The 27,392-nt window shown below is 40.1% G+C and overlaps 1 protein-coding gene and 1 pseudogene across 2 annotated transcripts in view; both read right to left on the bottom strand.

Annotated features, from left to right (window-relative positions):
* Nucleotides 1-2,634: 2,634 nt before the first annotated feature.
* The window catches only part of SP1 (Sp1 transcription factor), a 48,836-nt gene continuing 24,078 nt past the window's right edge, over nt 2,635-27,392 (bottom strand). For both annotated transcript variants that reach the window (XM_089920785.1, XM_022572053.2), the window contains exons 4-6: nt 12,407-12,575; nt 9,403-9,602; nt 2,635-8,126 (exon numbers count right to left, since the gene is read on the bottom strand). In XM_089920785.1, the coding sequence (XP_089776911.1) occupies nt 7,813-8,126; nt 9,403-9,602; nt 12,407-12,575 (683 nt within the window). In that variant the 3' untranslated portion in view covers nt 2,635-7,812. The remainder of the gene's footprint in view (nt 8,127-9,402; nt 9,603-12,406; nt 12,576-27,392) is intronic.
* On the bottom strand, nt 8,133-9,396 carry LOC111173943 (actin-related protein 2/3 complex subunit 3 pseudogene; annotated as a pseudogene).

Below are 27,392 nucleotides of genomic sequence, written 5' to 3'. Positions count from 1 at the left end.
CAAATAAATATTTTAAAAAAGAGATGATTCTGAGGTTTCAAGCATAAGTGATCAAGGAGTAGTAATACTGTTAAGTGAGGTGAGGAACACAAAGGATTATTTTTCTTTCTTACATGTTGAGTTTGAGTTATCTGTGGGACATCCAGATGAAAATGTCCACTAAGCAGGCTGCCAGGATGAGAAAAAAATGAGGCATTTTGATTTGGGAGTCATCAAAATGTATGTAATAGATAAAGAATGGATGCAACTTGTTTCGGGGTGAAGAGTAAGGAAAGGACCCAGGATGGGGAACAGCAGTATTTCAGGGACAGAGGAAGAAGTGGCTATGAAGGAGACTAAAACAAATAGAAAGGTTAAAGGAAAACCAGAAGTGCCTCAGTTTCACACTCAGTGGGAAGAAAGCACTAAGACACACACTGTTGCAAAGAGCTCTAAGAGGCTAAGGACTGAAAGACCACCTGAGCAGGCAACCAGGGCGCTGGTATTGATGAGAAAAATTTGGTAAACAATAGGTGCTTAACAAAGTGGACTGAGAGGTGAATAAAAGAGAAAAATTAAATGTAAACTACTTTCACTAACTTTGGAAATGTTAAGAATCAGATCAGCAGCTTGAAGAGGAAGCACAGGTTTTTCAAAATGGGGGGTGGGGAGCAGGGAGGCAGATTTTAACATGTTTATAGGCTGATAAAAGGGGACCCAGGAGAGACTGAAGATAAAAGGAGAAAATACTATCGAAATAAAGAAAAGAAGTTAAAGAAAACAAGGTTGAGAGCACAAGTGGCAGGGTTGGCCTTGCAAAGGAAAAATATTTCTCTCAGAAGAGAGAAGGGGGTAAACTGGCACTGGTGAGTACCTACATGTTTGTTAGACAGAAGAGAGGGTAGTCTGAGGAAATTGATGCTTCTGTTTCATGAAATAGGAAGCAAATCCCCTGCTGAAAACTGGGGTCAGGATTGGGAAATTTGCAATTAATGGTATGTCCCACTCACCAGACTATGAAGTACTTGTTAGCGGGGCTTGTCTTATTTCATTTTTTATCCTCAACCTAGCACACAGTAAGGGCTCAATAAATGTTTACTGACTGAATAGCTGGCACAACTATTAAAGGCCCATTTATGGCTCCAAAGCCAAAAAATAAACACTCCCCCCCCAAAAAAAACCTCCAATAAAGTCAAATATTAAAATGTTATATTGCTAATGGCTACATAAGGAAATCAACTGGCTGGCTGAGTGACTGACAAAACTGACATAGGGAATCAAATGACCAAAAATAATCAAGAATGCTGGTAGCTATATATAAACAAGCAACCAAGGATTCTTAGATAGGTAGAAAGGGAAGTAAAGGTATAGGCTGATGGGAAATGGGAAAGGCTGTCAAAATAACTTCAATTTCAGTTTCAAGGGGCCATGATCCAGATTCAATCATTTGAGACACAGGTTGGTATTAACTAAACGTAAAATATGTTGGAGTTAGATCTTGGTTTCTAAATACCATTCTCCAATAAAAAGAACAAAGGCTCCTTGGAGAAATGGCTGATCTAGGGCTGGGGCAGGGAAAATACAATATGAGCCTGAAGCATCTTGTGTATCAGAAAGGAAGAAAGTGCTCAAAAAAATAAATGGATGTAGCCATATCAAGGGGACACAGAAGTCAACTTGAAAGCACTCCCAATGTCCAAAGCTGGGACAATTCCATCAAAATAGTGTATAATTGGATTATAACCACCCGCCTATAAAATAAATATACGTGAGTACATGCTAGTTTAAATTAATGGAGAAGAGACAGTTTCCTCACAGAAGCTTAATTCCCACCAACCCCATTAAGGGTGGCCTAGACTTACTTGCAAAGAATAGGGAAAGAGAAACAGTGGAGAAACCAAGCAAACATTACCTAAACCAGGTGTTGAAGGTTTTACCATCAGTAATGTCACGTGGTTATCACATACTCCTTGATAGGATGTGGTGAGAAGGGCATTTCACCTGTGCACGTATTTTTTTTAAAAAACCTGTAAGCTCAGTCTAATAATGAGAAAAAAATCAGACAAATTCAGACTGGGGGATATCCTACAGAACATGGCCAATACTCCCAAAGACTGTCAAGGTCATGAAGAACAAGAGAAGACGAAGAAACTGTCACAGAGAAGACTAGGGAGACATATCAACTAAACGCAATGTGGTATCCTGCAATAGGCCCTGGAACAGAAAAAGGCCAACAATGGATGAAGCCCATAAAGCCTGAGATTTAGCTAAAGTAATGTACCAGTGTCAGTTTCTTAATTTTGACAATGTACCATGACAATGTTAACAATGGAGAAAACTAGGGAAGGGGCATATAGAAACCCTCTGTACCATCTTTGCAACTTTCCTTTGAACTTAAAAGTATTTCGAATAAAAAGCTAAATAAAAAAAAAGTTGGGCCTGCCCCTGTTCCTCTAGTCCTCCACATTTCTATGTAGTCGTGGCACACTGATTTGGTCATGAAACTCTTTACCCGGGAGTTAAGTGTTAGACAACTGCACTGATTAACATGTATGTAACAACAGTGTAGCTGGAAACCTTTGTTGGGTTTAGTATATGAAGTTATAACCATATTCTCCCCATTCCCAACCCTCTCAACACACCAGAGACATGGCTTTTTATTAAAAAAACTTTTTTTAATTGGTTTACAAAGGAGCTACAGACTACATTGAACTAATCTTTGTACAAAAAGGAAAAAAAAAAAAAAAAGCCCCAAAACACCCAGAGACAAAAGGTAGGGGGAGAGACAAGAAAGGAAGATACAAAAGAGCAGGAAGAAATTAAGACAAGAGATTAGCATCATACATACACAAGATCAAGGAGAAAAAAGAGCAAGAGAGATGAGAGAGCATTTAAAAGTTATTTCACCACACAGCCCCCGTGATAATCGGATTGGAACCAACAACAAACACAGCATGAGATTATTAAGAGATTTAAAAAAGGCAACAGTGGTATGGAGACTGGTTATTGACAGTGTTAAGAGAGAGAAATAAACTTGTTTTAGGCACCAGAGACTGGAGCACTGCCCCTCCCTCCCAGAGGAGGAGAGACTCGGGAAGAGGAAGCAGGCCCTGGAGCAGCTGCCATTGGTGTGTGTAGACGTGGTCTCCTCAGGTCAACCTCAGCATGTTTTCCCAAAATCTTTGTGCCCTAGACTCTAGGTGAAAGCTATGGGATGCCACTGGGAGAAAGCAGTGATCAGAAATATGAAGACTTGCCCTTGTGCACACTGTTCAAGAGCAGCTGCTGGGAAAGTGGGGGTCTGGGTAGAGAATCCCATTCCTCTGTGGAGAAGGCACAGTGTAATTCCTGAAGGTGAGAAAGAGGAAAACACACACCCCAGGAGAGGTATCAACAAGGTCCTCACCACAGGCAGCCTCAGCCCCTTATGTTATGCCTTTTTTCGGATACTGAAGGGAGCTGAGGGACAATCACCATGCCTCTTCTTGCTCAGCAGGGACATGGAAGGCTGGGGTTGTTTTATAATGAGGAAAGGAGAAAATGGGACAAAATACTCATTTCCCTCAAATGAACATTGGGCAGGAAATCTTTTTGGGTTCCGGGAAGTCAAATTAGAGAAGACCTAGGAGGGGAATAAAGCCAGGGACTCCCATTTTTTTCCCTTTCCCAGACTCCAATCTAAGGCAAGTGAGCTAAATCTGGAAGAGGGAGTAGGAATTTAAGCTTAAGGCTGCTTCATGTCCTCCTGGGGGCTGGTGTTTAGGGAAGGCAGACAAAGAAAAGAAACAGGTCAACCTCAAAGCTGGTCTGCTCATCCTCCTAGATGAGGTCTGTACCCCAGGAGTAGAGCCAAGAGAGGCACCAGAGAGCACACAGGCTCCTAAACAAAAGTAATAACCTACCCATACTTTATCAGCAGTTTTCAAAAGCAATGTTTTCCGGGATTGGAGAAGTGCCATATCCTCCTCCCTTTCCCCAAAGCTACTGCTGCCACCTTTCATCCTTGCACATATGTTACTGGCTCTCTTCTAAGGGAGATGAAACTCTGAGATTTCACATTTCTCCTCCCAACTCCAAGAGGCTACTCAGCTTTGAATAGGGGAAAGGAGAGTTATGCAAAGGGCCCCTCACTTGAGGCGGCTAGACTATCCTCATTTCCTTGGTACCTGGATCAGAACTCCTTTGATCTGATCCCAAGGTCCAAAAGGCATCAGGGTACTTACAATTGAATGAAAACTTTAAGTAACTAGCACCAGGGCTCCCCCAAAGCACAAAAGGGGCCTGATTAATACCCTCAGAAGAACCCCTCAAAAGGTATATAAATTTATTGCGTCCTAGCAAAGATCTGCAGCTTCCAGTATTCACACAATGTGAAGATATTAACAATACAAAATATACTCTGAAGTCAAACATCTGCAGTTCATAGTGCTTTCTCAGATTTGTTAAAAAAATACAATGCTTAGTTTCCTATATAGGATATACAAAAGCAAAAAATATATATATGTATATAGTAGAAATAAAATCAATCAGCCATAGTAATTTACAGCCTTTGTCTCTAATCCTCCCCCAATCATAATCTTTACCCCACACTTCAGTCTATACTTTCTGGGATCAAGAGTTCTATCTATTCTGAACTCTGAGAAATGTCTGTTAAATTGCATTCTGCATAGCACCCACAAACAGGGTGCCAGCTGGGAAGTCCCTGAAGGAAGATGGTGTGGGCTGTTATTGCTCTGGGTAAAAAGTCAGACAGTCAAATGATAAGCAGATAAATGTGATTGGGCAACCTGAACGGACAAGGGAATAATATTACCACTCCTCTGGGCACCCCGCGCCCTACAAGATTTGGTCATTAAAAAGTTAAATAAAAAAGCAACTCTTGAAAAAAAATTAGAATCAATAGCCTATCAGTTACATTAATTTCTTCTGGCAAAAAGTTCAGGGAAAGGGACTTTCATCAATAAACTCCTGACTCAAGGAATGTGGGCTGCTAACTTCCTGTGGAAAAGACTGAGTGACTTACTGCTGCTGGGAGACAAAAGCAGAAGCTGCTTCAGTTTTAGGGCCAAACAAGATACTGGATCTGGAGCTTCCTTGGTGAGAAGGAAATAGGGCAAGTGGAAAGAACTGGATATAAATTCACTCGTGCTAATGAATGGAGTTGAGGGTAAACCAGCATTCCATTCCAGAGAAAAACATCATCAAATAACCTTCTAAAAGCTTGTAGGCTTCAGCATCATTAAGCTAGTTTATATCTAATAACTTCATACTGGGGAAGATTCCATTCCTTGAAATGCTCTAGCGAAATACTACACACTTCAGTGAGTTATCCTGCCCCTTTCCTCCAGAAGATGCCTATGAACATGATTACAGACATAAAATAACAGGTTCTGAGTTCTGCCTTTCAGAGGGAACAAAGGGTGCGATAAGTGGCTGGGCATGGATAACTTCTGCTTCTGGGCATGGATATTTCTGGGCATGGATAACTTCTACAGTATTAATAGAATTTGATCTGGGGAAAAGTTCCTTGCAATACTTCCTGTGTTAAAAACAGTATTAAGTCTGCAGAGAAAGGACCAAATGAAGTAAACTTTTGTTTAGAATGTTAAGTTATTGTATTTCAGGTTAAACAACAACACAAACTTACCCAAACCCTAATTCGGATAGATTTTATATAAAATATATAGTAGAATTATAGCATCATCTATTTGTAGTCAAGGTAAATAGATTCATGAAAGGAACTAGGACTCTGCTATAAATCCGGATGTTGGTTTCACTTTCAAACACAAAAATAGTTTCTTCTTTTAAAAGTGCAGTAGAATATCCCCCATTCATAATTGTAACTAATTTAGCAAAAGCAAAGAAATGACCTCAGGAACATACCCAGGTTTTAAGAGAGATTTCTAGGAAATGGGCCTGAAAGGCATTTGATCTGAATTTATTTTCCAACAATTTCAAATATTAATTTCTCATCTGTGTGTAGATATATACAGGCACAAACACACATTCACACACAGTCATACACAAACACTTCACTTTCTATCAGATTAGGGTAATTTTTTATTGCAGGTCTCTTATAGTATTGGCTAACAGAAAACCTATCCCCAACCTAACAGATTACACACATACACACAGCCATTTCCACACTTCCTCACAGTGAAAAGCTCTCTGACAAGATACCAGAAGGTCGAGAGAGACAATGTTTTAATGGCTGGGCCTTGAGGACAACTCTGGTTGCATTTAAATCTCAGTGCCAAATGCACTAAGAGTTCCCTGCCGCTATAATTTTTGGATCAGTCTCTTCAGCAATCAGGCCACGGAGAAAGCAGGATGGTTTTTCCTGATCTCTCCTATAAACCACAGTGGTAAGACAAGATTTCTTTTTGTTCTGGGCTATCATTCCCATGATCGTGTGTGCTTCCTTTCCCCTTAGGAACCACCCAAGGAAGAGTTAAGGGAAAAGATCAAAGAACCACTGCCTTGCCACTGGTCCATGCTCTGGAGTTTTGCAGAATGGAAACCCAGAACAGGTTCATTGGCTGATGCTCCTTAATAACATAATGGGAAAGAAACTACTGGGGATGTTCAAAAGAGGAAGTGTATTTCCTTTCAGAATGTGAACTCAGAAGCCCACACATCAAAGCTGAGAGCTACCTTGGAAGACAGTTGTACAAAGGTCCAAATAATCCACTAACTCCTGAACTGGACTACTTGAGTCACTTCCGCTTCTGAGCACATCATCTTCCTATTGAAAGCCCCTACCTATTATTTGACCATCTTTTCACAGTTTATATAAACTGATCCCAGATTATAACCTTCAAAGGGTCTCTTGTACAATTTTGTAGAAGGACTTCTGATTCTTGATGCTTAGAGCAGCTAATGAAGAGAGAGGTGCCTTTGACTCTCCAGCGCCAAGAGGGTGCCTGCGTCAGTAGTATTTTGAACACTCTCTTCACAGCTACCTCAAGCATTTGCCTGAGCTTCAAGGCTACTCTATTCTGCTGCTGGGACTAGGGACTTTAAAAGAATGACAGAAGTGCCTCATCCAGGGACCACTACCAAAAACAAAGCATGAAGTGATCAGGTGAGAGAAGGGGAGACAGAAATGGTTGAGTCAAGGAAGGAGTGCAAGAAGCTGATCCCAAATTAAAAGACAAAATTAAGAAAGGAAAACATTATGTATGTATATATAAACTAAAAGCAGAGCATATAAATGCTTAATCTGGTGGGAAGCCAAGACAACATCTATAGAAAATCTTGATGTGTCACAACAAGGCTCAGCCATAAGGAAATAAGGCAATATAAAAAAAAAAATGACCAAGTTATTTTGGTCACAGAATGGTCTCCTTCCTCCTCCCAGCCAACCCCTGCAAATGCATCTCTATATATCTTTTATATATATATATATATATATATAATATAGAATCTGCTTTTTGTTAAAAAGTATTTCAATGATCATATATATTTATCAAGGCATGATGGCTTTAGGAAAGGGGGGGGATCCATCATGGGGGAGCTGAGAAGGGAAATGCAGGAAGTGGAGACTGGGGTAAGAAGTGTTAAGAAACTGTTTGGGGTCAAACAAATGCTCATCAAAGGGTGGCACCAACAGAATGTTCACTAATGTTTCCCACTTCAAGGAGGTACTGATGATACAGGTGGATGCCAGGACCCCATCTCTTCTCTTGTATCCCTCCCCCAATTCTTCCCACCACCATGCATTTTTAATGCCTCACGGCTCTCTCTCTCCCACATGTCTCTTGGACCCATGCTACCTTGCATCCCAGGGTTGATGGGTATGGCCCATATGTCTCTGGCCCCGGGTGCCTGATCTCAGAAGCCATTGCCACTGATATTAATGGACTGCAGATCTGCCACCTGCATGACGTTGATGCCACTGTTGGCAAGACGGGCAATACCCTCTGGACAGATGGCCTCCATGGCTACCATGTTGGTGGTGATGAGGGCCGAAGGGGTGGAAGTGCCGCTGCCTTCTGAACCTGCCCCACTGTCCAGGGGCAAAGTGCCCACACTTAGGGCTACACCTGGGCCTCCCTTCTTATTCTGGTGGGTCTTAATATGCTTTGACAGGTGGTCACTCCTCATGAAGCGCTTGGGACACTCAGGGCAGGCAAATTTCTTCTCACCTAGGTAAAGGAAGAGAAAGAAGATGAGAAACTCACATCTCAGGAAGCAGTGGTACCTTGTCCAATTCACTGCTTTCAAACTATATAAGGCAGAATAAATAAAGCTAGTCCTAGAAGGTGATTACAAACAAGAAAAACCTGGTGACTATCTTTTGCCTTTTGGGGGAACAAAAAATAAGTAAAGGCTGGGAAATACTCAGAAAGGAAGGAGTATAGCAGAAAAGTAAGGCAGGACCTTCAAAATCCCACTCAAAAGCTAGCTCCTTCCTTCTTAAGGGTTTTCCAGATTAACTCCAATTCCATTCATGATCCATACAATCAGTTTCAAACTAAGTTGCTCAGGAATTTTAGTTGTTTCATAGATATATTTTGTGTCTTTTTCTTTTTTTGACTTGAAATGTTAGAAATTTCTTTATTATTACTCATTAAGTATCAGCTTAATACTGCGGAAATTTCAAATCACCCCCCAACCCCAAATTCTTGATAAAGAGCTCTTTTAGTAAAGAAACGCTCTCTTCTCTCCTCTGTATAAAACTTTACAAAATAAAGGCAAAGAACTGTGTACATCTTGCTGTAAATGCTGCCCATAGCTGTGGAGACAGTGTCTGCCCAAGGCACCCTTTACTGTCCAGGTCCTGAAAGACTCTTGTTCATGAACTGTCTCTTCGCAAAGCGAGTCCACCACTTGCTGTGTTTATCTTCCTGAGGGTCAAAAACTTTCTCACAAAGTCTCAGTCCAGTCTCTTGCCTCAGCTGTTGTAAGTAGGCCCTCATCACTTCATCTTCCTGTTTGTTTGCAGGTTTGGCATAAATTGCATTAAGTGGAAAACGAGGCTCTCCAGGAATGGGAAAATTAGTGATTCCCAGTGTATACATTTCTTTCTCGCCTTGGCTTTTAGAATTGCAATTTTCTGAGTTTCTTTAGACACTGAGAAATGTAAAGAGTTATATATATCAAGATCCTATCAGCTTCATTCTTAATTTCATAGTTTTTGAAGAAGGCGTTGGCCTTGAAGTAATAGATAGCTTCATCCACAATATCTGTATCTTTTGTCTCTCTAGGAGTGGGTCCTTTGAAGTGACTTCTGATAGGCAACAGTGCCATGTTTCAAATGAGTGTGGTGTCAGGGTCCATGGGGGAAGAGTGGTAAGCCGGCATCTTGGAGGCACCCAGGTTTCAACCCCAATGAGGAGGATCGGGTTAGAGCACAGTGCTATTTTGTGTCTTTTTATTCTCGTCTATTACTACCTCTCCCTTCTCCAAGTTCCTGCTCACCTGTGTGTGTGCGTTTGTGCCTCTGTAACTCGTCCGAACGTGTGAAGCGCTTCCCACAGTATGACCAGGTACACATGAATGGCCTCTCGCCTGTATGCCAGCGCAAGTGTGCCCGTAGGTGTGAGGTCTTGCCATATACTTTGCCACAGCCTTGCATATGGCAAATGTGCTGTTTCTTCTTGCCAGGATCCCCAGAGCCCCTGGAAGCGAGAACACAACTATTCATCATTCATTCTAGAGACAAAAATTAAAGAATCACAAAGTATACATCTTAATTACTGGATCCACTCAAAACTAATCCAAACTTTTATTTAAAAAAAAAAAAGCCCTCTCTTTAGTATCAAAAGATAAATCTTTAGTTGACTCGGATGTTTGATGTTTGAAGAGATAATCATTCTCAAGGTGACTTGTGAAATGTGAGAGGCATTTTCTTATATTTTTCTGCAAGTTAAGTCTCAATACAAGCATTTTCCATGAGAACTACTGTGAATATGGTGACATGGTGATATTTTTGGCTGGGAACTTACTTAATGAACAAAGTGTCTCTCCATCTAAGCACTTGGTGGAGAACTTTAAAGAAAACATAATATTTTACAATTACAGAACTTTTCTCCTAGAATAAAGGTCAAGAGCCAAACAGTAAAGATTAAAAGCTGAAAAGAGGGCTTCCCTGGTGGCACACTGGTTAAGAATCCACCTGCCAATGCAGGGGACACAGGTTCGAGCCCTGGTCCAGGAAGATCCCACGTGCCGCAGAGGAACTAAACCCGTACACCACAACTACTGAGACTGCGCTCTACAGCCCACAAGCCACAACTACTGAAGCCCATGTGCTGAGAGCCCACGCTCCGCAACAAGAGAATCCACTGCTATGAGAAGCCCACGCACCGCAATGAAGAGTAGCCCCTGCTCACCGCAACTAGAGAAAGCCTGCGCAGCAACCAAGACCCAAGGCAGCCAAAAATAATTTAAAACAAACAAACACAGAAACTGAAAAGACAGAGCAATATCAGAGACTTCAGTGGAAAAGGATGATGGGATGGATAAAAGTCAAAAGAGGGGAAATAAGGACCCTAACTAATTCAAGGTATGTAAAAAAAAATATTCCCTATATGGAGCAAATCCTAAGCTCCTCTCAGGAAATCAGCTCTGAAATGTTTCTGCCAAACCAATTTGTACCATGTGTGAACCATTAGTGGGCACTGGGGAGATTTCCAAGAGGGATTTTTCTTGGGTTTTAACAGCACATATTAGTGGGGCATGGGGAGGGGGAACCAACACTAACAGAAATGAAATCATACTTAGGTAGAAATCACAGAATTTCCTTCAAAAACTTAAATCCACTTTAAGCTTTGTGAGAGGGAAACTCTATTGTACTCAAGTGCTTTTGATTCAAGTTTTTCCTGTAATATAGGGTAACCTACAAAGAATTCGAATTATTTCTTGTTTTGGTACATTTCTTATTTTTGTGCTTATTTTTAATGGAACAAAACTTTAACAGATTTTTTTCAAAGGCATTTAAAAAACTATGTGACTTTTGGGCTTCCCTGATGGTGCAGTGGTTAAGAATCCACCTGCCATTGCAGGGGACATGGGTTCGAGTCCTGGTCCAGGAAGACCCCACATGCCACGGAGCAACTAAGCCCGTGTGCCACAACTACTGAGCCGGCGCTATAGAGCCCGCGAGCCACAACTACTGAAGCCCGCATGCCTGGAGCCTGTGCTCCACAACAAGAGAAGCCACTGCAATGAGAAGCCCGCACACCACAATGAAGAGTAGCCCCCGCTCGCTGCAACTAGAGAAAGCCCCCGTGCAGCAACGAAGACCCAAGGCAGGGGCTTTCCTGGTGGCACAGTGGTTAAGAATCCGCCTGCCATTGCAGGGGACATGGGTTTGAGCCCTGGTTCGGGAAGATCACACATGCCGTGGAGCAACTAAGCGCGTGCGCCACAACTACTGAAGACCGCGTGCCTAGAGCCCGTGCTCTGCTACAAGAGAAGCCACCACAATGAGAAGCCTGCGCACCACAACGAAGAGTAGCCCCCGCTTGCCGCAACTAGAGAAAAGCCCACGCACAGCAACGAAGACCCAACTCAGCCAAAAATAAAATAAATTTATTTTAAAAAAAAGACCCAATGCAGCCAATAAATAAATAAATTTATAAAAAACTATGTGACTTTCTATTCTCTTTCAAAATCAGTGACTTGAAAAAAAGTAACTTGGAGCTCTCTAGAGATAATACTGAATAGCCAGTACACTAATGAGAAAATTCGTCAGAATTCTCTTCTGTAGGACATATTAGATTCCTTGATGGAAGAATTTTCTACCCAGAATAAGTATTTTTATCTATTTTGAGAGAAAAAAAGATTATGGAAAACTCATGATTTTCACACAGCCACTGTAAAAAATCATTACAGTAGGTATGTTTCTTTTTCTTTGCCAGGCTGTTTTATAAGCTATCTTGTTAGGGGACTTCCCTGGTGGAGCAGTGGTTAAGCATCCGCCTGCCAATGAAGGGGACACGGGTTCGAGCCCTGGTCCGGGAAGATCCCACATGCCGCAGAGCAGCTAAGCCCGTGCGCCACAACTACTGAGCCTGCGCTCTAGAGCCTGCGAGCCACAACTACTGAAGCCCGTGCACCTAGAGCCCATGCTCCTCAACAAGAGAAGCCACCGCAATGAGAAGCCTGTGCACCACAACAAAGAGTAAACCCCACTCGCCACAACTAGAGAAAGCCCGCATGCAGCAACGAAGACCCAACACAGCCAAAACTAAATAAATAAAATAAATAAATTTATTTAAAAAAAAAAAAAAGAGTTGAAAAGGATCAGAGCTGGAACCAAGACCCCATATATAATCTAATCAAAAGCACTGTGCTGTCTCTGATCCCTTTGCAACACTGCCAACACTTAAAAATTTTTAAAAATAACCCTTTCTTTTTACCTCCAAGTCTATTAATTTTTCTTCTTTATACTCTTAAGAGATTGGCTGAGTCAACTTACCTTCCTTCACTATCTTTACAGTAGGGGCAGGTGCATGCTTCCCGCCGGGTCCTCCGACCAGCTTGGGGTTGGGGATCTGGGCTGTTCTCTCCTTCCTCTCCACCTGTTGGGTCATCATGTATTCCATCACCACCAGCCCCATGGAGGCCAAGCTGAGCTCCATGATCACCTGAAATTAAGAGAGTAAAAGGGTCAAGGTGGGAAGTAGGGGAAGTCGTCACAGTCGCAGGCATCTCAGTGACACTTCACTTTTACAGCACCATTTCTTCAAAACTTTGAAGTCACATTCACTGATACTGCCCATACTTGAAATCTCAAGAATCAGAATTGAAGAGACAAAGAGCCAATAAGTCTATGAAAACATGCTCATTCTCACTCAATTTTTAAAATGCAACTCTATTTATAATAGACTTGTAATTTTTCACCTACCAGGTTACAAAAAGTTAAAACTCTAATAATGCACAGAATTGGCAAAGGATACAGGGAAACAGGCATTTTTATATACAGGTGGTGATAAATTAGTACAAACTCTTTTTTTTTTTTTTTGCTGTGCCGTGCAGCTTGCAGGATATTAGTTCCCCAACGAGGGATTGAACCTGCGCCCTCAGCAGTGAAAGTGTGGAGTCCTAACCACTGGACCACCAGGGAATTCCCAGTACAACCTTTTTGAAGGCCAATTTGGCAATATTATTAAAAATTTAAGTGCACATCTTAAAGGAAATTTCACTTTGAATCAGCAATGTCCTATGGATATATTCACGAGTACACAAAGATATGTGACAGTAATGTTTTCTGTAGCTTTATAACAACAAAAAAACTGGAAAAAAATCAAAATGTACACCACTGAGGAACTAGTTAAGTAAATTACGATAAACTTATGCAATGGACTACTATACGTGCATTAAAAAGAATGAGATAAAGTTCTGTACTGTTATAGAAAGATGTACAACAAATCTCTTATTCATTCCCAGAACTAAAGTGCTATGGAACCAACCAAATGGAAGTGACTAAAAATAAGACTTCAAGGGATTCCAAACTAGAAAACATACAAAACCGGAAAGAGGAAACTTCCTAAAATGAGCAAAAAATTGTGCTGAATATTCAGAGGGAAATAGTACATGTACATTATAAATTTTAACACAAAGAGAAAAGGAAAGAGCTGAGGTCAAAGTTAATTTTTTCTTTTGGCCATGCTGCGCAGCATGACAGAATCTTAGTTCCCCAACCAGGGACTGAACCCACGCGCCTTGCAGTGGAAGCACAGTCTTAACCACTGAACTGCCACGGAAGGTCCTCTAAGTTAATTCTGTGTAGCTAGATATACACTCCAGGAAAGTTTCGGTTTGGGATTGGATGCTTTTCAGAATGCTACAAAAAGGAAGAAAATATCGTGCATACAATCTATTATGTTACTTGATGTCATTTCCTTTTAAAGATAAATTTGTGGACTTCCCTGGTGGCACAGTGGTTAAGAATCCACCTGGCAATGCAGGGGACACGGGTTCAATCCCTGGTCCGGAAAGATCCCACATGCTGTGGAGCAACTAAGCCCGTGCGCCACAGTTACTGAGCCTGCCCTCTAGAGTCCGCGAGCCACAACTACTGAAGCCTGCGTGCCTAGAGCCTGTGCTCTGCAACAAGAGAAGCCACCACAATGAGAAACCCGTGCACTGCAATGAAGAGCAGCCCACGCCCGCATGCCGCAACTAGAGAAAGCCCACGTGTAGCAACAGTCCCAAAGCAGCCAAAAATAACTAAAATTATTTTTTAAAAAATAAATAAAGATAAATCTGTCTGAATCACTATAATTTCTGTCCTGGTTAAATTAAAATAGATAAATGCTACAAAGCTCCAGGCCAGTGTTTCTCAAACTTTTTAAACTTGCAACCCACAGTTAAAAAATATATATGACACTGTGACCTAGTACATAAACATGTAACTGAAACAAGTTTCACAAAAAATGCTTACCCTTATGATAAGCAGGGTATTCTGCAATTTTCTAGACTCTATTTAAATTTTTTTTCCTTAATGCTGGTCATGACCCAGTATATCGATTTTATGAGTTACTAATGGGTCACACTTGACATTTTCAAACACCGCCGCTCTAGGCCAATAGACAGAAGCAATGTTTTAAAGGAATACATAACATTCTTTTCAAGCTTTCAAATCTATCAATAAGCATTCACCTATGAAAGCACCTTGTAAATAAGTTAATGACTCTATTCATATTTAAGATTCCAATAATTGGAGACTGTTGAAATGGCCAGCTTTGTTTTATCTATTTTATAAAGAAGGAAACTAAATAAATGGGGTAGGTCAGACTTAACATCTAGAAACCTAGGCTCTTGACTTTACTTCTGTACCTAATTTCAACTCTTTTCAGCTCATCAACATAATTTCGAGTCACAATACCTAATAAGCAGCTCTCTGTACTTTCTTTCTCACTCTACCACTTCTAAGCACCAGCTTATTGCATTAAAATAAATTTAATTTGAATATTTTGAGATTTTCATGATACTGGCAGAACTAAAACTGGGAAGTACTGGAGTACAGGTTAAGAACAAGTTTTGAAGTAAGACAGACCCTAGATAAGAGCCCCTACACTATGATTTGATTAGCTTTTCTGGCAGTGATCGAGTAACTTCTCTAGTTATCAATTTCTCCATCAGTAAAATTGGGACGAAATCTTAACAATCTCATAAAGTTATTGTGAAAAACAAATAAAATAATACATGTAGGGTGCTTAGCATAGTATCTGTCACATAGCAAACATTCAATACATTGTAGCTATTACTATTAGGAAAATATCTTGTGGAAAAAAGATAGTGAGAAATCATGGAATAAGATACACCAGTATTTCACATAATCATTCCACCTTAAAATTGTATGTGTTACTGAGTGGAAACTCCCCCTAGTGGGGATGGAGAATTTATCCTTTAAAATAAGCCAAATAGCTCAGCAGACAAGACAGGATGCTAGTTAGTATTGCCAGTGGTTACCTACCAAAAATTACCTTCAGAAGAGAAATTTATAAAACTGTAGATCCAGCTATCTATAATAAGTCTTTAGAAATAAGACAAAACTGTGGTGTATATCAGCAGATCCTCTTCTTTGATCTATTTTCCAAGCTAACCTAACTCCATTAAAATTTGAGAAGCAATTCATTAATCCCCAAAGTTCTCCCTTGTCCCAATCAACTGGAAAGAGGCAAATCTTTCTCCATTTTATTGAAACATAAGAATAATATTCAAGATAGGCATAATACACTAAATAGGGACACAGAGAAATACTTAGATATCAGGACTACTAAAACTAAATCTCTAACCCTCTTTTCAAATTCTTATGAAATGGACAGTCAAAAATTAACATCCTCCTGGACCCCCACAATGATTTCAAATTTTTTTAAAATAAGAAAACTGAGAATGGGCTTAGATAAAATGAACAATTTTGAATTTCATTTAACAAAAAGAACGGATAAAATGTCAACAAAGCATCAACATCAGACCAAAATCTGTTTCCTGCCTCTTTTAATAACAGTTTTAGAAAAAGAACAGTTTTATCTTAAAATGTGGCACTGGTTAAGCAATGAAATAAATTATGGATTTTCCTTTCCATGATTAAAATAACTAGTAAACCAAAGGCACAGTTTAATGACAGTCTTGCCCAACCCAGTGGTTGCCTCTAGCATCAGTTTCTGAAATAGCTATGGTAGTTACACACTTTTTTAGTTTCCCCAAAGTGAAGAAGTGTGCTGAAGTCATGAACTTTCAAGACCACCACATGGTAAGTCAAACACCCTATTCTTCTCTGAGAAAAAACTTGGGTAATACTAAAATAAGATGAAATAAGAACCTCCTCAGTAATTTTCAGAAGGGTGGTTCCCATACACTTCCCTATTTATCTGCTTTCTGAAATGATTTTGGGAACACTGTGTTCTTTAACTTTAATTCAGTAAGTATTAATACAGTAAGACTAAAACTTTAAAACTATACCTATATTAAACACACACTGGGTTTTCTGAATATGTTTCAATTTACACAACAGATTTAACTCAAAGAAGCATATCTCAGACCACAAAGTGTTTGTGTCTTTTCAGCCATGTTGAAACAGAATATTGGTAACACCACTTATGCGTGAGGAACAGGTATCCAGAATATGTCCCCAAATCAAGAAATAAAGACATCTCTAAGGACTTCCCTGGTGGTCCAGTGGGTAAGACTCTGTGCTTCCAATGCTGGGGGTCCAGGTTCGATCCCTGGTCGGGGAACTAGATCCCACATTCCACAAGTAAGAGCCCACATGCTGCAACTAAGACCCCACATGTTGCAACTAAGACCTGGTGCTGCATTAAAAAAAAAAAGTCTCTAGTAACAGAAATAGATGATTCACAATACATAAGGATCCAGGGATTGAACCGAAGCCCTCAGCTGTGAAATTCCTAACCCCTGGACTGTCAGGGAATTCCCCTTTATATTTCTAAACAATAATAATTTTATTAATCTAGTTTCCCAGTCCAAATAAAGTATATTAGAAGTAGAAAATTAGAGAAAAAGGAATAGAAGAATCATACCTTTAATGGCACAAAAACTGACAACTGGGAGTGATATATATAAATGACCCATAAATCCATCCCTATATTGACTATTTGGTTACTCTTGAAGTACAGTCTAATGTAAAAGAGATAAGATAAATGCTTGATTCTGTCAATTAGTAGTTTTCAAAATAATGAGTTGGTTTCCTAGACTCCTTAAAAAGTGACTAACAGGGCTTCCCTGGTGGTGCAGTGGTTGAGAGTCCGCCTGCCGATGCAGGGGACACGGGTTCGTGCCCCGGTCCGGGATGATGGCTGGGCCCGTGAGCCATGGCCGCTGAGCCTGCGCGTCTGGAGCCTGTGCTCCGCAACGGGAGAGGCCACAACAGTGAGAGGCCCACGTACGGGAAGAAAAAAAAAAAAGTGACTAATGAGTTCTCCTTTTCTTAAAAATCAAGTTTCCTGAGATACAATTCACATACAATAAAAATTCACCCTTTTAGTAAGTTTAGACCAGGGTTCTCAAACTGGCACCATTATACTCCCCAGGAGACATCTGACAATATAGGCATTTTTGATTTTCATGTTTGGCATCCAGTGCTGCTAAATATTCTACAATGCATAGGACAGCTTTGCTCCTCCCCCACCAAATAATTACCTGGATCAAAATGTCAATAGTGCTGAGGTTGAGAAACTATGCTTTAGGCAAATGTATACAGTAAGTAATGTAACCACTAATAAAGCACGATACAGAATATTTCCACCACCTCAAGTAGTTCCCTTAAGCCCCCCCCCATAGTCAGTCTTTTTTGCATTGATATGAACTCATGGATTTAAACATATTTGATGCTTCTATCCGCTGCAGTTATTATCCTTACTGATGCTCAAGCTATCCTGCACTTGGCCACAGAAACATCAAGTTGGCTCCTTTGTTCTTTGACAAGATGTCTCGCGTTTGATATTAATTTTCTGCTCTAGATCTAGAATCAGCTATTTCTTCAAGTATTCCTAGTTTCTTTTCATGGGAAATTAGTATTCAGGTACCGTAATCTGGTCCTCTAGTCATTTTAACTATTTGAAGCTCTAGTAGATTCCACAGGAAGGGATCATGTGAACACTCTTTCCTTTATTCTTACATGTTAGTGATCTTTATACTTGGAGGTCTATTTGTCTGAACAGAAAATCCCTGGTTGTTGTTTTATTTCCTTGATTCTCTTAAATGTTAATCCATTGCATTCTAACACTAAACATGCTGTCAAAAAGTCTAGTGAAAATCCATTTTCCTTCATTTGTAAGTGATTAGGTCTTTTTTTGCTAGGATGCCCAAATGTCATTTTTCTTTAAAGTCCACCAGTTTTAATAGACTATGTCTCAGTGTTGGCCATTCTGGGTCGATTTCCCCAGGCACATTTTTAAATTTTTTAAATAAATTTATTTATTTAATTTTTTTTGCCTGCATTGGGTCTTTGTTGCTGTGTGCCGGCTTTCTCTAGTTGCGGCAAGCAGGGGCTACTCTTTGTTGTGGCGTGTGGGCTTCTCTTTGCGGTGGCTTCTTTTGTTGCAGAGCATGGGCTCTAGGCGCACAGGCTTCAATAGTTGTGGCACATGGGCTCAATAGTTGTGGCTTGTGGACCCAAGAGCACATGCTCAGTAGCTGTGGCTTGCGGGCTTAGTTGCTCCACAGCATGTGGGATCTTCCTGGACCAGAGCTCGAACCCGTGTCCCCTGTATTGGCAGGTGTATTCTTAACCACTGTGCCACCAGGGAAGTCCATCCCAGGCACATTTTGGGAAAGTTTTCTTTCTGTCCCATGCATTTGGCTGTTTTCTTCCTCAGGAACTTAGTTAACGTGAATGTTGGTTCCTCTTTGCCTATATTTTGTATCATTTCTTCTCAAACCCCTTTACTTCTTCTTTTTTTTGTAATTTTTATTTATTTATTTATTTATTTATGGCTGAGTTGGGTCTTTGTTGCTGTGCGCGGGCTCTTTTCTCTAGTTGTGGTGAGCGGGGGCTATCCTTCGTTGCGGCGTGTGTGCTCACTGCGGTGGCTTCTCTTGTTGCAGAGCAGGGGCTCTAGGCACACAGTCTTCAGTAGTTGTGCCTCACAGGCTCTAGGGCGCGGGCTCAGTAGTTGTGGCACATGAGCTTATTTGCTCTGCAGCATGTGGGATCTTCCTGGACCGGGGATCGAACCCATGTCCCCTGCATTAGCAGGTGGATTCTTAACCACTGCGCCACCAGGGAAGTCCTTCTTTTTTTTGGTTTCTTTTATTTTAAAAGCTTCCCTCTTTCTATTACATATAACAAATTAATTGCTTTACTTTGTGTTTTTTGAGTCATATTTGTTGCCATTATTTGATGTTCCTTTTATTTTCATCTTTATTTCTGAAATGATTTTTTCCTCTTATTTCTAATTTTTTTGTGTGGTCCCTCAGTTCTCTTTTCAAATTCTCCTTTTCTCCAATCACCTCAATTCTGATATTATCCTAATTAGAATGTACACTTCCATCATTTCCTAAATTAGCTCATTTTCAATTTTCATCTGTTTGGTGAGCATGTCTTTCCAGGAGCCTTCCACTGCCTTAGGGAGTCTTTCTGCTTCTTTCTGTTGTTGCTATTGCTATCTTTTGCTAATAGTAATTGTACATGGATTCAAACTCATTTTTAAACTTAAGTGAGTTTTCCTGTAATTTTATGAGGAAGGGGTATGAGCCAGGATGGGTTTTTCTAAGCTTCATGGCTTTAGAGATTTTCTCTTATTTTTGAAAAGTGACTAACAAACAAAACACAAAACAAAAAACATACAACTCTCCCTTCTTTCTACCCTCTGCTCTTTCTCTGACTTTTACCTTGTCCTTTTCTTTGTTCCTGTCTTGCTCAAAGTGGATTCTACCCCTAGAAGTTTCTCTCAGTGCAGTTTTGCATTAGAACTTCAGTTTGTTAATTTCAAAAGTTGCCACAGTTTATCTCCATTCCCTCCTACACACCCTCTAAGGGCAGAACCCCTTCCCAGTTTCAGTTACTGTTCTAGATGTTTCTCCAGTGAATACCTGTTGGTGATTTAGAGGTTCTCCTGTTCTCAGGGCCATCAGAAGCCCTGTTGCCTTCCCTCTGCTTCCTTCCCTTCACAAATGCCAATAATCAAAGGTCTACAGTTCACTGTAGATATAAGGTTTGATTGTAAAGTTTTTGGTTTTGCTGTCCTAGTTTCTCTAACTATTGTAATTTTTTTTTGTTTTGGAACAATTTTAGATTGATAGAAACATTACAAAGATACTTCAGAAAGTTCTTGTATATTCTTCTTCCTTTAATGTTAACATCTTACATAACCAAGGTACATTAGTCAAAACCAATAAATTAATATTGGTATAATACTAGTAACTAAACTGTAGACTTTACTTGGATTTCACCAGTTTTTCACTAATGTCCTTACTCTCTACCAGGATCCTATCACAATACCACATTGCATTTAATTGTCACGTGTCCTTAGGCTCCTCCGATCTGTGACAGTGTCTCAGTCTTTCATGACCTTGACAGTTTTGAAGAATACTGGTTGGTATTTTGTAGAATGTCCCTCAATTTGGATTTGTCTGATGTTTTCTCATTAGACTGGAGTTATGGGTCTTGGAGAAGAATACCACATAAGTGAAATGCCCTTCTTATCATATCATATTAAGAGGTACATGATATCAACATACTCTGTTTTTAGGAGGAAGATCCAGGAAGATTTAAAAAACTGGCCGCCATTATGTTCCCACAATTTTCAGTAAATAATCTTTTGAAAGTTTTAAAATAAAAAAAGAGGGCTTCCCTGGTGGCGCAGTGGTTAAGAATCCACCTGCCAATGCAGGGGACACGGGTTCGAGCCCTGGTCCGGGAAGATCCCACATGGCGCAGAGCAACTAAGCCCGTGCGCCACAACTACTGAGCCTGCGCTCTAGAGCCTGCGAGCCACAACTACTGAAGCCTGTGCGCCTAGAGCCCGTGCTCCACAACAAGAGAAGCCACCACGATGAGAAGCCCGTGCACTGCAACAAAGAGTAGTCCCCTTTCAACTAGAGAAAGCCCGCGCGCAGCAACAAAGACCCAACGCAGCCAAAAATAAATAATAAATAAAATAAATAAATTTTAAAAAATAAAAGAAACAAAGAGTCATTCATCTAAAATAATTATTTAGGTGGACTCCTCATGCTCTATGTGTGGTCACTGGTATGTATATGTATGTGCACTAGGCTATGGCACTCAATAGCAGATACTAATTCTTTCTTTTTTTTGGCTGCTCTGCGCAGCATGTGGGATCTTAGTTCCCCGACCAGGGATCAAACCTACGCTCCGTGCATTGGAAGTGCGGAGTGTTAACCACTGGATCACCAGGGAAGTCCCAGCAGATACTAATTCTTGTTCCCAGTTTTCATTCTCTCTTTCTTTCTGCCTAAAAGCCACCTGATTTTTGTTCAGGGTAACAGTGTGCCAGGTTAAAAATATTCTCCTTCCCAGATTCCCTTGCAGATCAGGAGTAGCCAAGTAACAAGGTCTTGGTCAATCAGGTATAAAACAAAATTGCTGGATAAGACTTTCAGGAAACCTCTTTAATTGGGAACAACTAGGCTTGCTTCCTCCTTTATCCTGTCTAGAAAGGTCACAATGACCCACAGTGGAGTAGTTGCAAGCATGGCAATTGTCCCACACTAAGGCAAAAGTAAACGTGGCAGGGGTTCCTACTGTTACCTGGAGATGCCACACCAACTTTGGACTCACTATCTCCAGATTTCATTATTGTATGAGAACAATAAACCCCTATCTGGTCAAGCCACTGCAATAGGTTTTCTAGTACATACAGCTAAATGCATTCCCTAACTACAAAAAAAAAAAGAAAAAAGATAAAGGGAATTATGTTTTCTTAATGTGAGTCATGACTACATTGGGCATAGAAATTTTTCTTGACTGCAATCTGTATCTCAGTATGTTCTACCAGTATTCTGTGTCACTATTTTGTGTGACTCAAATTGATGAGAGTCTTTAATTTTCTTTGTCCAACTCCCAGAACTATGCCGTAAGTGGGTAAGCATGTAACAAAAAATTCTGATGATAATTTTGTATTAAACTAGACCACATAAGAATAGAGAATGGGCAACAGAAATTTATTTCCTTCTGCTCCAGAATGCAAGCCCTTGCTAATTCATCAGTAACTTGTGCTCTATAAAAATCCATATATACACCTTGCTTCTAAACTTATTTATTACACATTGAATCTTTCCTGTTTTAAAGTTACAACATATTTTACACACACACACACACACACACACGCATGTATAAGTTATAGGCTTTACTACATATAAACTTACTTAAGAGCTTATCCCTATAGTGCCTTATACCACCATGTGGACTCCCTAAAGGCAATCTGTAGAAATGTTTATCAATTATTTACTGTCTATTGTTCCAGGTACTATACAAAGCTCTGAAGATTCAAAGAAATAGTTCTCACTGTTGAAAAGCTTGCAGTTCACTAAAGAGAGAAACAGATAATTTCAAAATAATGATATAAACGTTACAGTAAAAGCCATCCAAAAGATGTTCCAGAATTGAAAAGGGTAATTTCTCCAGTCTGGAATTTCAGAGAAGGCTTGCTTCCTAAAGGAACTGAGATTTGGGCCAAACTTCAAAGAATGCATAGGAGTTAGCCAAGTGAAAAATGTTGGCAAGGGAAGGGCATCCCAGGCACAGGGAAGACTATGGGCAGCATAAAGGAATGTAGTGGAGTGTGGGATGATGGTGGAGTAGAGAAGATGTAGGTGGAGAGATGAACTTCAGAACAGATGATATTATTAGATGCAAGACAGATATTTAAATGACTGATTTTTTAAAAATCAGAGTATGGAGAGATAAGCACTTTCATACAACTGCTAGTAGCATGACTGCACAAAAGCATATGTCAGGGAAACAGCACAGTGTGTGTAGGGCATGTTGGCAATATAGACTTGGTCTGTATTGACCAAGTCAATACAGACCAAGTCTATAAGATATAAGTGACTAATATTTAACCCAGCAAGTATACCTCTAGGAATAAGGACACGTGCCAGATATTGTATCAAGCTCTGGCGATAGATATAATCCTGGCCATTATAGAGCTTCCCAGCTTCATTATCTCACTGGGAAGACACAAAATGAAATCAACAAGTATAATATCTGTCCTATAATTTGTATATTAAAGTACTAATAAAATACTCTAATAAGAGAAGTATTAGAGTTGGGAGGGGGACTATTAGAAAGAAAATAGTGGAATATTCTGGGTTATTTCATTAGATAATGGTGAGAAATAATAAAGGTCTAAAGTAGGGCAGTGGTTCCAGTAAAGAGTAAGGCATGGATAAAAAAGTATTTAGGGGCTTCCCTGGTGGCGCAGTGGTTGAGAGTCCACCTGCCGATGCAGGGGACACAGGTTTGTGCCCCGGTCCGGGAAGATCCCACATGCCGTGAAGTGTATGGGCCCGTGAGCCATAGCCGCTGAGCCTGCGCGTCCGGAGCCTGTGCTCCGCAATGGGAGAGGCCACAACAGTGAGAGGCCCACGTACAGCAAAAAAAAAAAAAAAAAGTATTTAGGATTTAAAAGAAAGCAGGATTTAAGCGGCTGAATACAGGGAACTTCAAAGTTTCTGGGATATAACTGAAAACAGCAAGACTGCCAGGCATATGAACAAAAGACAGGCAACAAGCTTTTTTAAAGATTTTTTGAAGATACAGACTAAGGGACTCATTAAAACTAAATAACCCAGGGAATTCCCTGGCAGTCCAGTGGTTACGACTCCGTGCTTCCACTGCAGGGAACCGGGGTTTGATCCCTGGTCAGGGAACTAAGATCCCACAAGCTGTGCAGTGCAGCCAAAAAAAACAAAAACAAAAACAAAAACTGAATAACCCAGTAAATTCACTCCTAGGTATATAATCAAGAGATATAAAAACATGTCCACACAAAAACTTGTACACAAATGCTCAAAGCAGCATTAGTCATAATACCCAAAAAGCAGAGACAACCCAAATGTATATCAACTGATGAATGGATAAACAAAAATCGGTATACCCACACAATGAAATATTATTTGGCAATAAAAAAGAATGAAGTACTGATACATGCTACAACATGAATGAACCTTGAAAACATTACGCTAAGTGAAAGAAGCCAATCCCAAAAGACCATATATTGTATGATTTCATTTATAAGAAACATTCAGAACTGGCAAGTACATAGAGATGGCAAGTAGATTAGTGACTGTCTTGGACTGGGGATGAGGAACGAGAATGGGGCACGATAGCTAATGGGTCAAGTAGTGTTTCTTTTTGGGGTGATGAAAATGTTCTTAAATTCGAATTGTGGTGGTAGTTGCACAATTCTGTGAATATACTAAAATCCACTGAACTGTACGTTTTAAATGGGTGAATTATAGAGTATATGAATTATAGCTCAATAAAGCTGTTTTAAAAAGCAAACTATAGTTCAAAAAGTTCTTTTTTAAAAAAGGAAGGAAAAAAGAAAAGGTTCAAAGGGGAAAAGTGAAAAGAAAAAACCTACACTGTCAGGGATGAGGGGTACCACAGGAATAGGGAGACAGAAAACATTTATTTTTTATTTATTTTAATACAATAAATCTTTATTTCACCTCTGTTGTGTGCCACACACTAAATTTAGGTTCTACGGTCAAGGACCCAAACTCTAGTGAGATAAAACACAAGACAGAAAAAGGTATCTCTAGCTGCCTTTTTTGCTCTGGATGTCAGGAAGCTGAGAGACAAACCGTATGTTCAAAGTAACTTTAGATATTGAAGTTACAATATCACACCCTTGTCACACTTCAAAAATAATTCTGGGCAGATAAAGTACAATGTTTACAAAAATGTCTGGAAAGAAAGACTGGAAAAAAATTTAAAAACACTAATATTGGTTTCTTTAAATGATGGGTTGACTTCTTTATATTTTTCATATTAAACATAATGAAAAATAAAGGGAGGGAGGGGAGTTAAATACACACACACACACATATATTTAAATATGAAAAGAAAACAATTATCAAACTTTTAGGGACTTCCCTGGTGGCACAGTGGTTAAGAATCCACCAGCCAATGCAGGGGACTCGGGTTTGAGCCCTAGTCCAGGAAGATTCCACATGCCGTGGAGCAACTAAGCCCGTGAGCCACAACTGCGGAGCCTGCACTCTAGAGCCCATGCTCTGCAACAAAGAGTAGCCCCCACTCGCTGCAACTAGAGAAAAGCCCGCGTGCAGCAATGAAGACCCAATGCAGCCTAAAATAAATGATTAAAAGACAAAAACTTTTATAAGGCATAGACAGTAGAGATCTATGTTATGATTTTTTGAATTCATTAAAGAAACCACAAAAGAAAAGATCAATTCATTTGACATACAAAAAAGAAAAGCTTCTGTATTAGAAAAAGCCAGTAAGAACTTGAGGAAGTTATTTTCAGCAAATGAATTTCTTTATTTAAAAAAAGAGCTCAGGCAAGTTCCTAAAAATATTACCATGCCAGTAGACAAATCAACTGGTATAATCTGTAAACAAGCAGAAGGAGGGCTTCCCTGGTGGCACAGTGATTAAGAATCCGTCTGCCAATGCAGGGCACATGGGTTCGAGCCCTGGTCCAGGAAGATCCCACATGTCCCGGAACAAATAAGCCCGTGGTATATGAGATCTACTGAGCCTGCGCTCTAGAGCCCGTGAGCCACAACTACTGAAGCCCGTGAGCCTAGAGCCGCTGCTCTACAACAAGACAAGCCACCGCAATGAGAGGCTCAGGCACCGCAGCAAAGAGTAGCCCCCGCTCACCACAACTAGAGAAAGCCAGCGCACAGCAACGAGACCCAATGCAGCCAAAAATAAATAAATAAATAAAATTAAAAAAAAAAGAACCCGCCTGCCAATGCAGGGGACATGGGTTCAAGGTTCAAGCCCCGGTCCGGGAAGATCCCACATGCCGTGGAGCAACTAAGCCTGTGCGCCACAACTACTGAGCCTGTGCTCTAGAGCCTGCGAGCCACAACTACTGAGCCCGTGTGCCACAACTACTGAAGCCTGCGCACCTAGAGCCCGTGCTCCACAACAAGATAAGCCACTGCAATGAGAAGCCTGCACACCACAACAAACAGTTGCGCCCACCCGCTTTAACTAGAGAAAGCCTGCGCACAGCAACAAAGATCCAATGCAAACAAAAATAATGAATAAAAAAAAAAAATAATAATAATAATAAATAAACAAGGAGAAGGAAAAATATTCAACCTCACTAATAAGCAAAAACATAACTTATTTGGGGAAAGGTCAGAGTCCATAAAAATGCTCATCATGGAAAAAAATCCAACTATGGAAAAAGTCATTTGAACAGACACTCATCAAATTATTTACAACAGCAATAGAAGAAATGAATTAAAATGTAAATAAACTGTTCAAGTAACCTGATGGACTACTAGGCAGTCAGTAAAATTTATGATTAATTAAAGTATAACAATTTAGACAATATGCTTATGCTATATTACCAAACAAACCAAGAAACACATTACATGCATACTAAGAAAAAAAGCTATGCTAAAGAAACACTGGGTTGGCCACAAAGTTCGTTAGGGTTTTTCCATAGGATGTTACAGAAAAATCCGAACGAACTTTGTGGCCAACCCAATACATACATTAAAATTTATATAAAATAGAGCAAACACCAAATTGGTGACTGTAATGGGAAGTGCTATTAGTTTTGTTTTTCCCCTTTCTCCTTCTCATATTTTCTATAGTGTAATTATACAACTTTTATCATTAAAAACACCGACACAGTGAAAACAAAAATCAGCCTATGCATCTCCCCACTTTTTGGTATATTAACAGTGTTTGACAGTGTTTTTTTTGTTTGTTTGTTTTTTTCAATATATTTGGCTGCACTGGGTCTTTAGTTGCGGCACTCAGGATCTTCATTGCCACATTCGGGATCTTTTAGTTGCGGCATGTGAACTCTTAGTTTCAGCATGTGGGACCTAGTTCCCTGACCAGGAACTGAACCCAGGGCCCCTGCTTTGGGAGCATGGAGTCTTAGCCACTGGACCACCAGGGAAGTCCCTATTTTTTTTTTTTAATTTATTTTATTTTTTATTTTTTAAGTGGACCTGAAATTATCAATGTAGAACTGCTTTTTTTTTAATTGGAGTATAGTTGCTTTACAGTATTGTGTTAGTTTCTACTGTACAGCAAAGTGAATCAGCTATACGTATACATATATCCCCTCTCTTTTGGATTTCCTTCCCATTTAGGTCACTGCAGAGCACTGAGTAGATTGCCTTGTGCTATACAGCAGGTTCTCATTAGTTATCTATTTTATACATAGTATCAATAGTGTACATATGTCAATCTCCATTACAGCGTTTTTTAAAAATTGGTTCTTCACATTGCAGAAACTGCAGTCTTC

Source organism: Delphinapterus leucas, chromosome 11, assembly GCF_059928025.1.
Source record: "Delphinapterus leucas isolate spDelLeu-1000000601 "Yukka" chromosome 11, BTC_Dleu_Yukka2, whole genome shotgun sequence".
NCBI lineage: Eukaryota > Metazoa > Chordata > Mammalia > Artiodactyla > Monodontidae > Delphinapterus > Delphinapterus leucas.
Note: the sequence above shows the minus strand (reverse complement) of the source record. Positions and strands in the feature narration are given on the sequence as shown.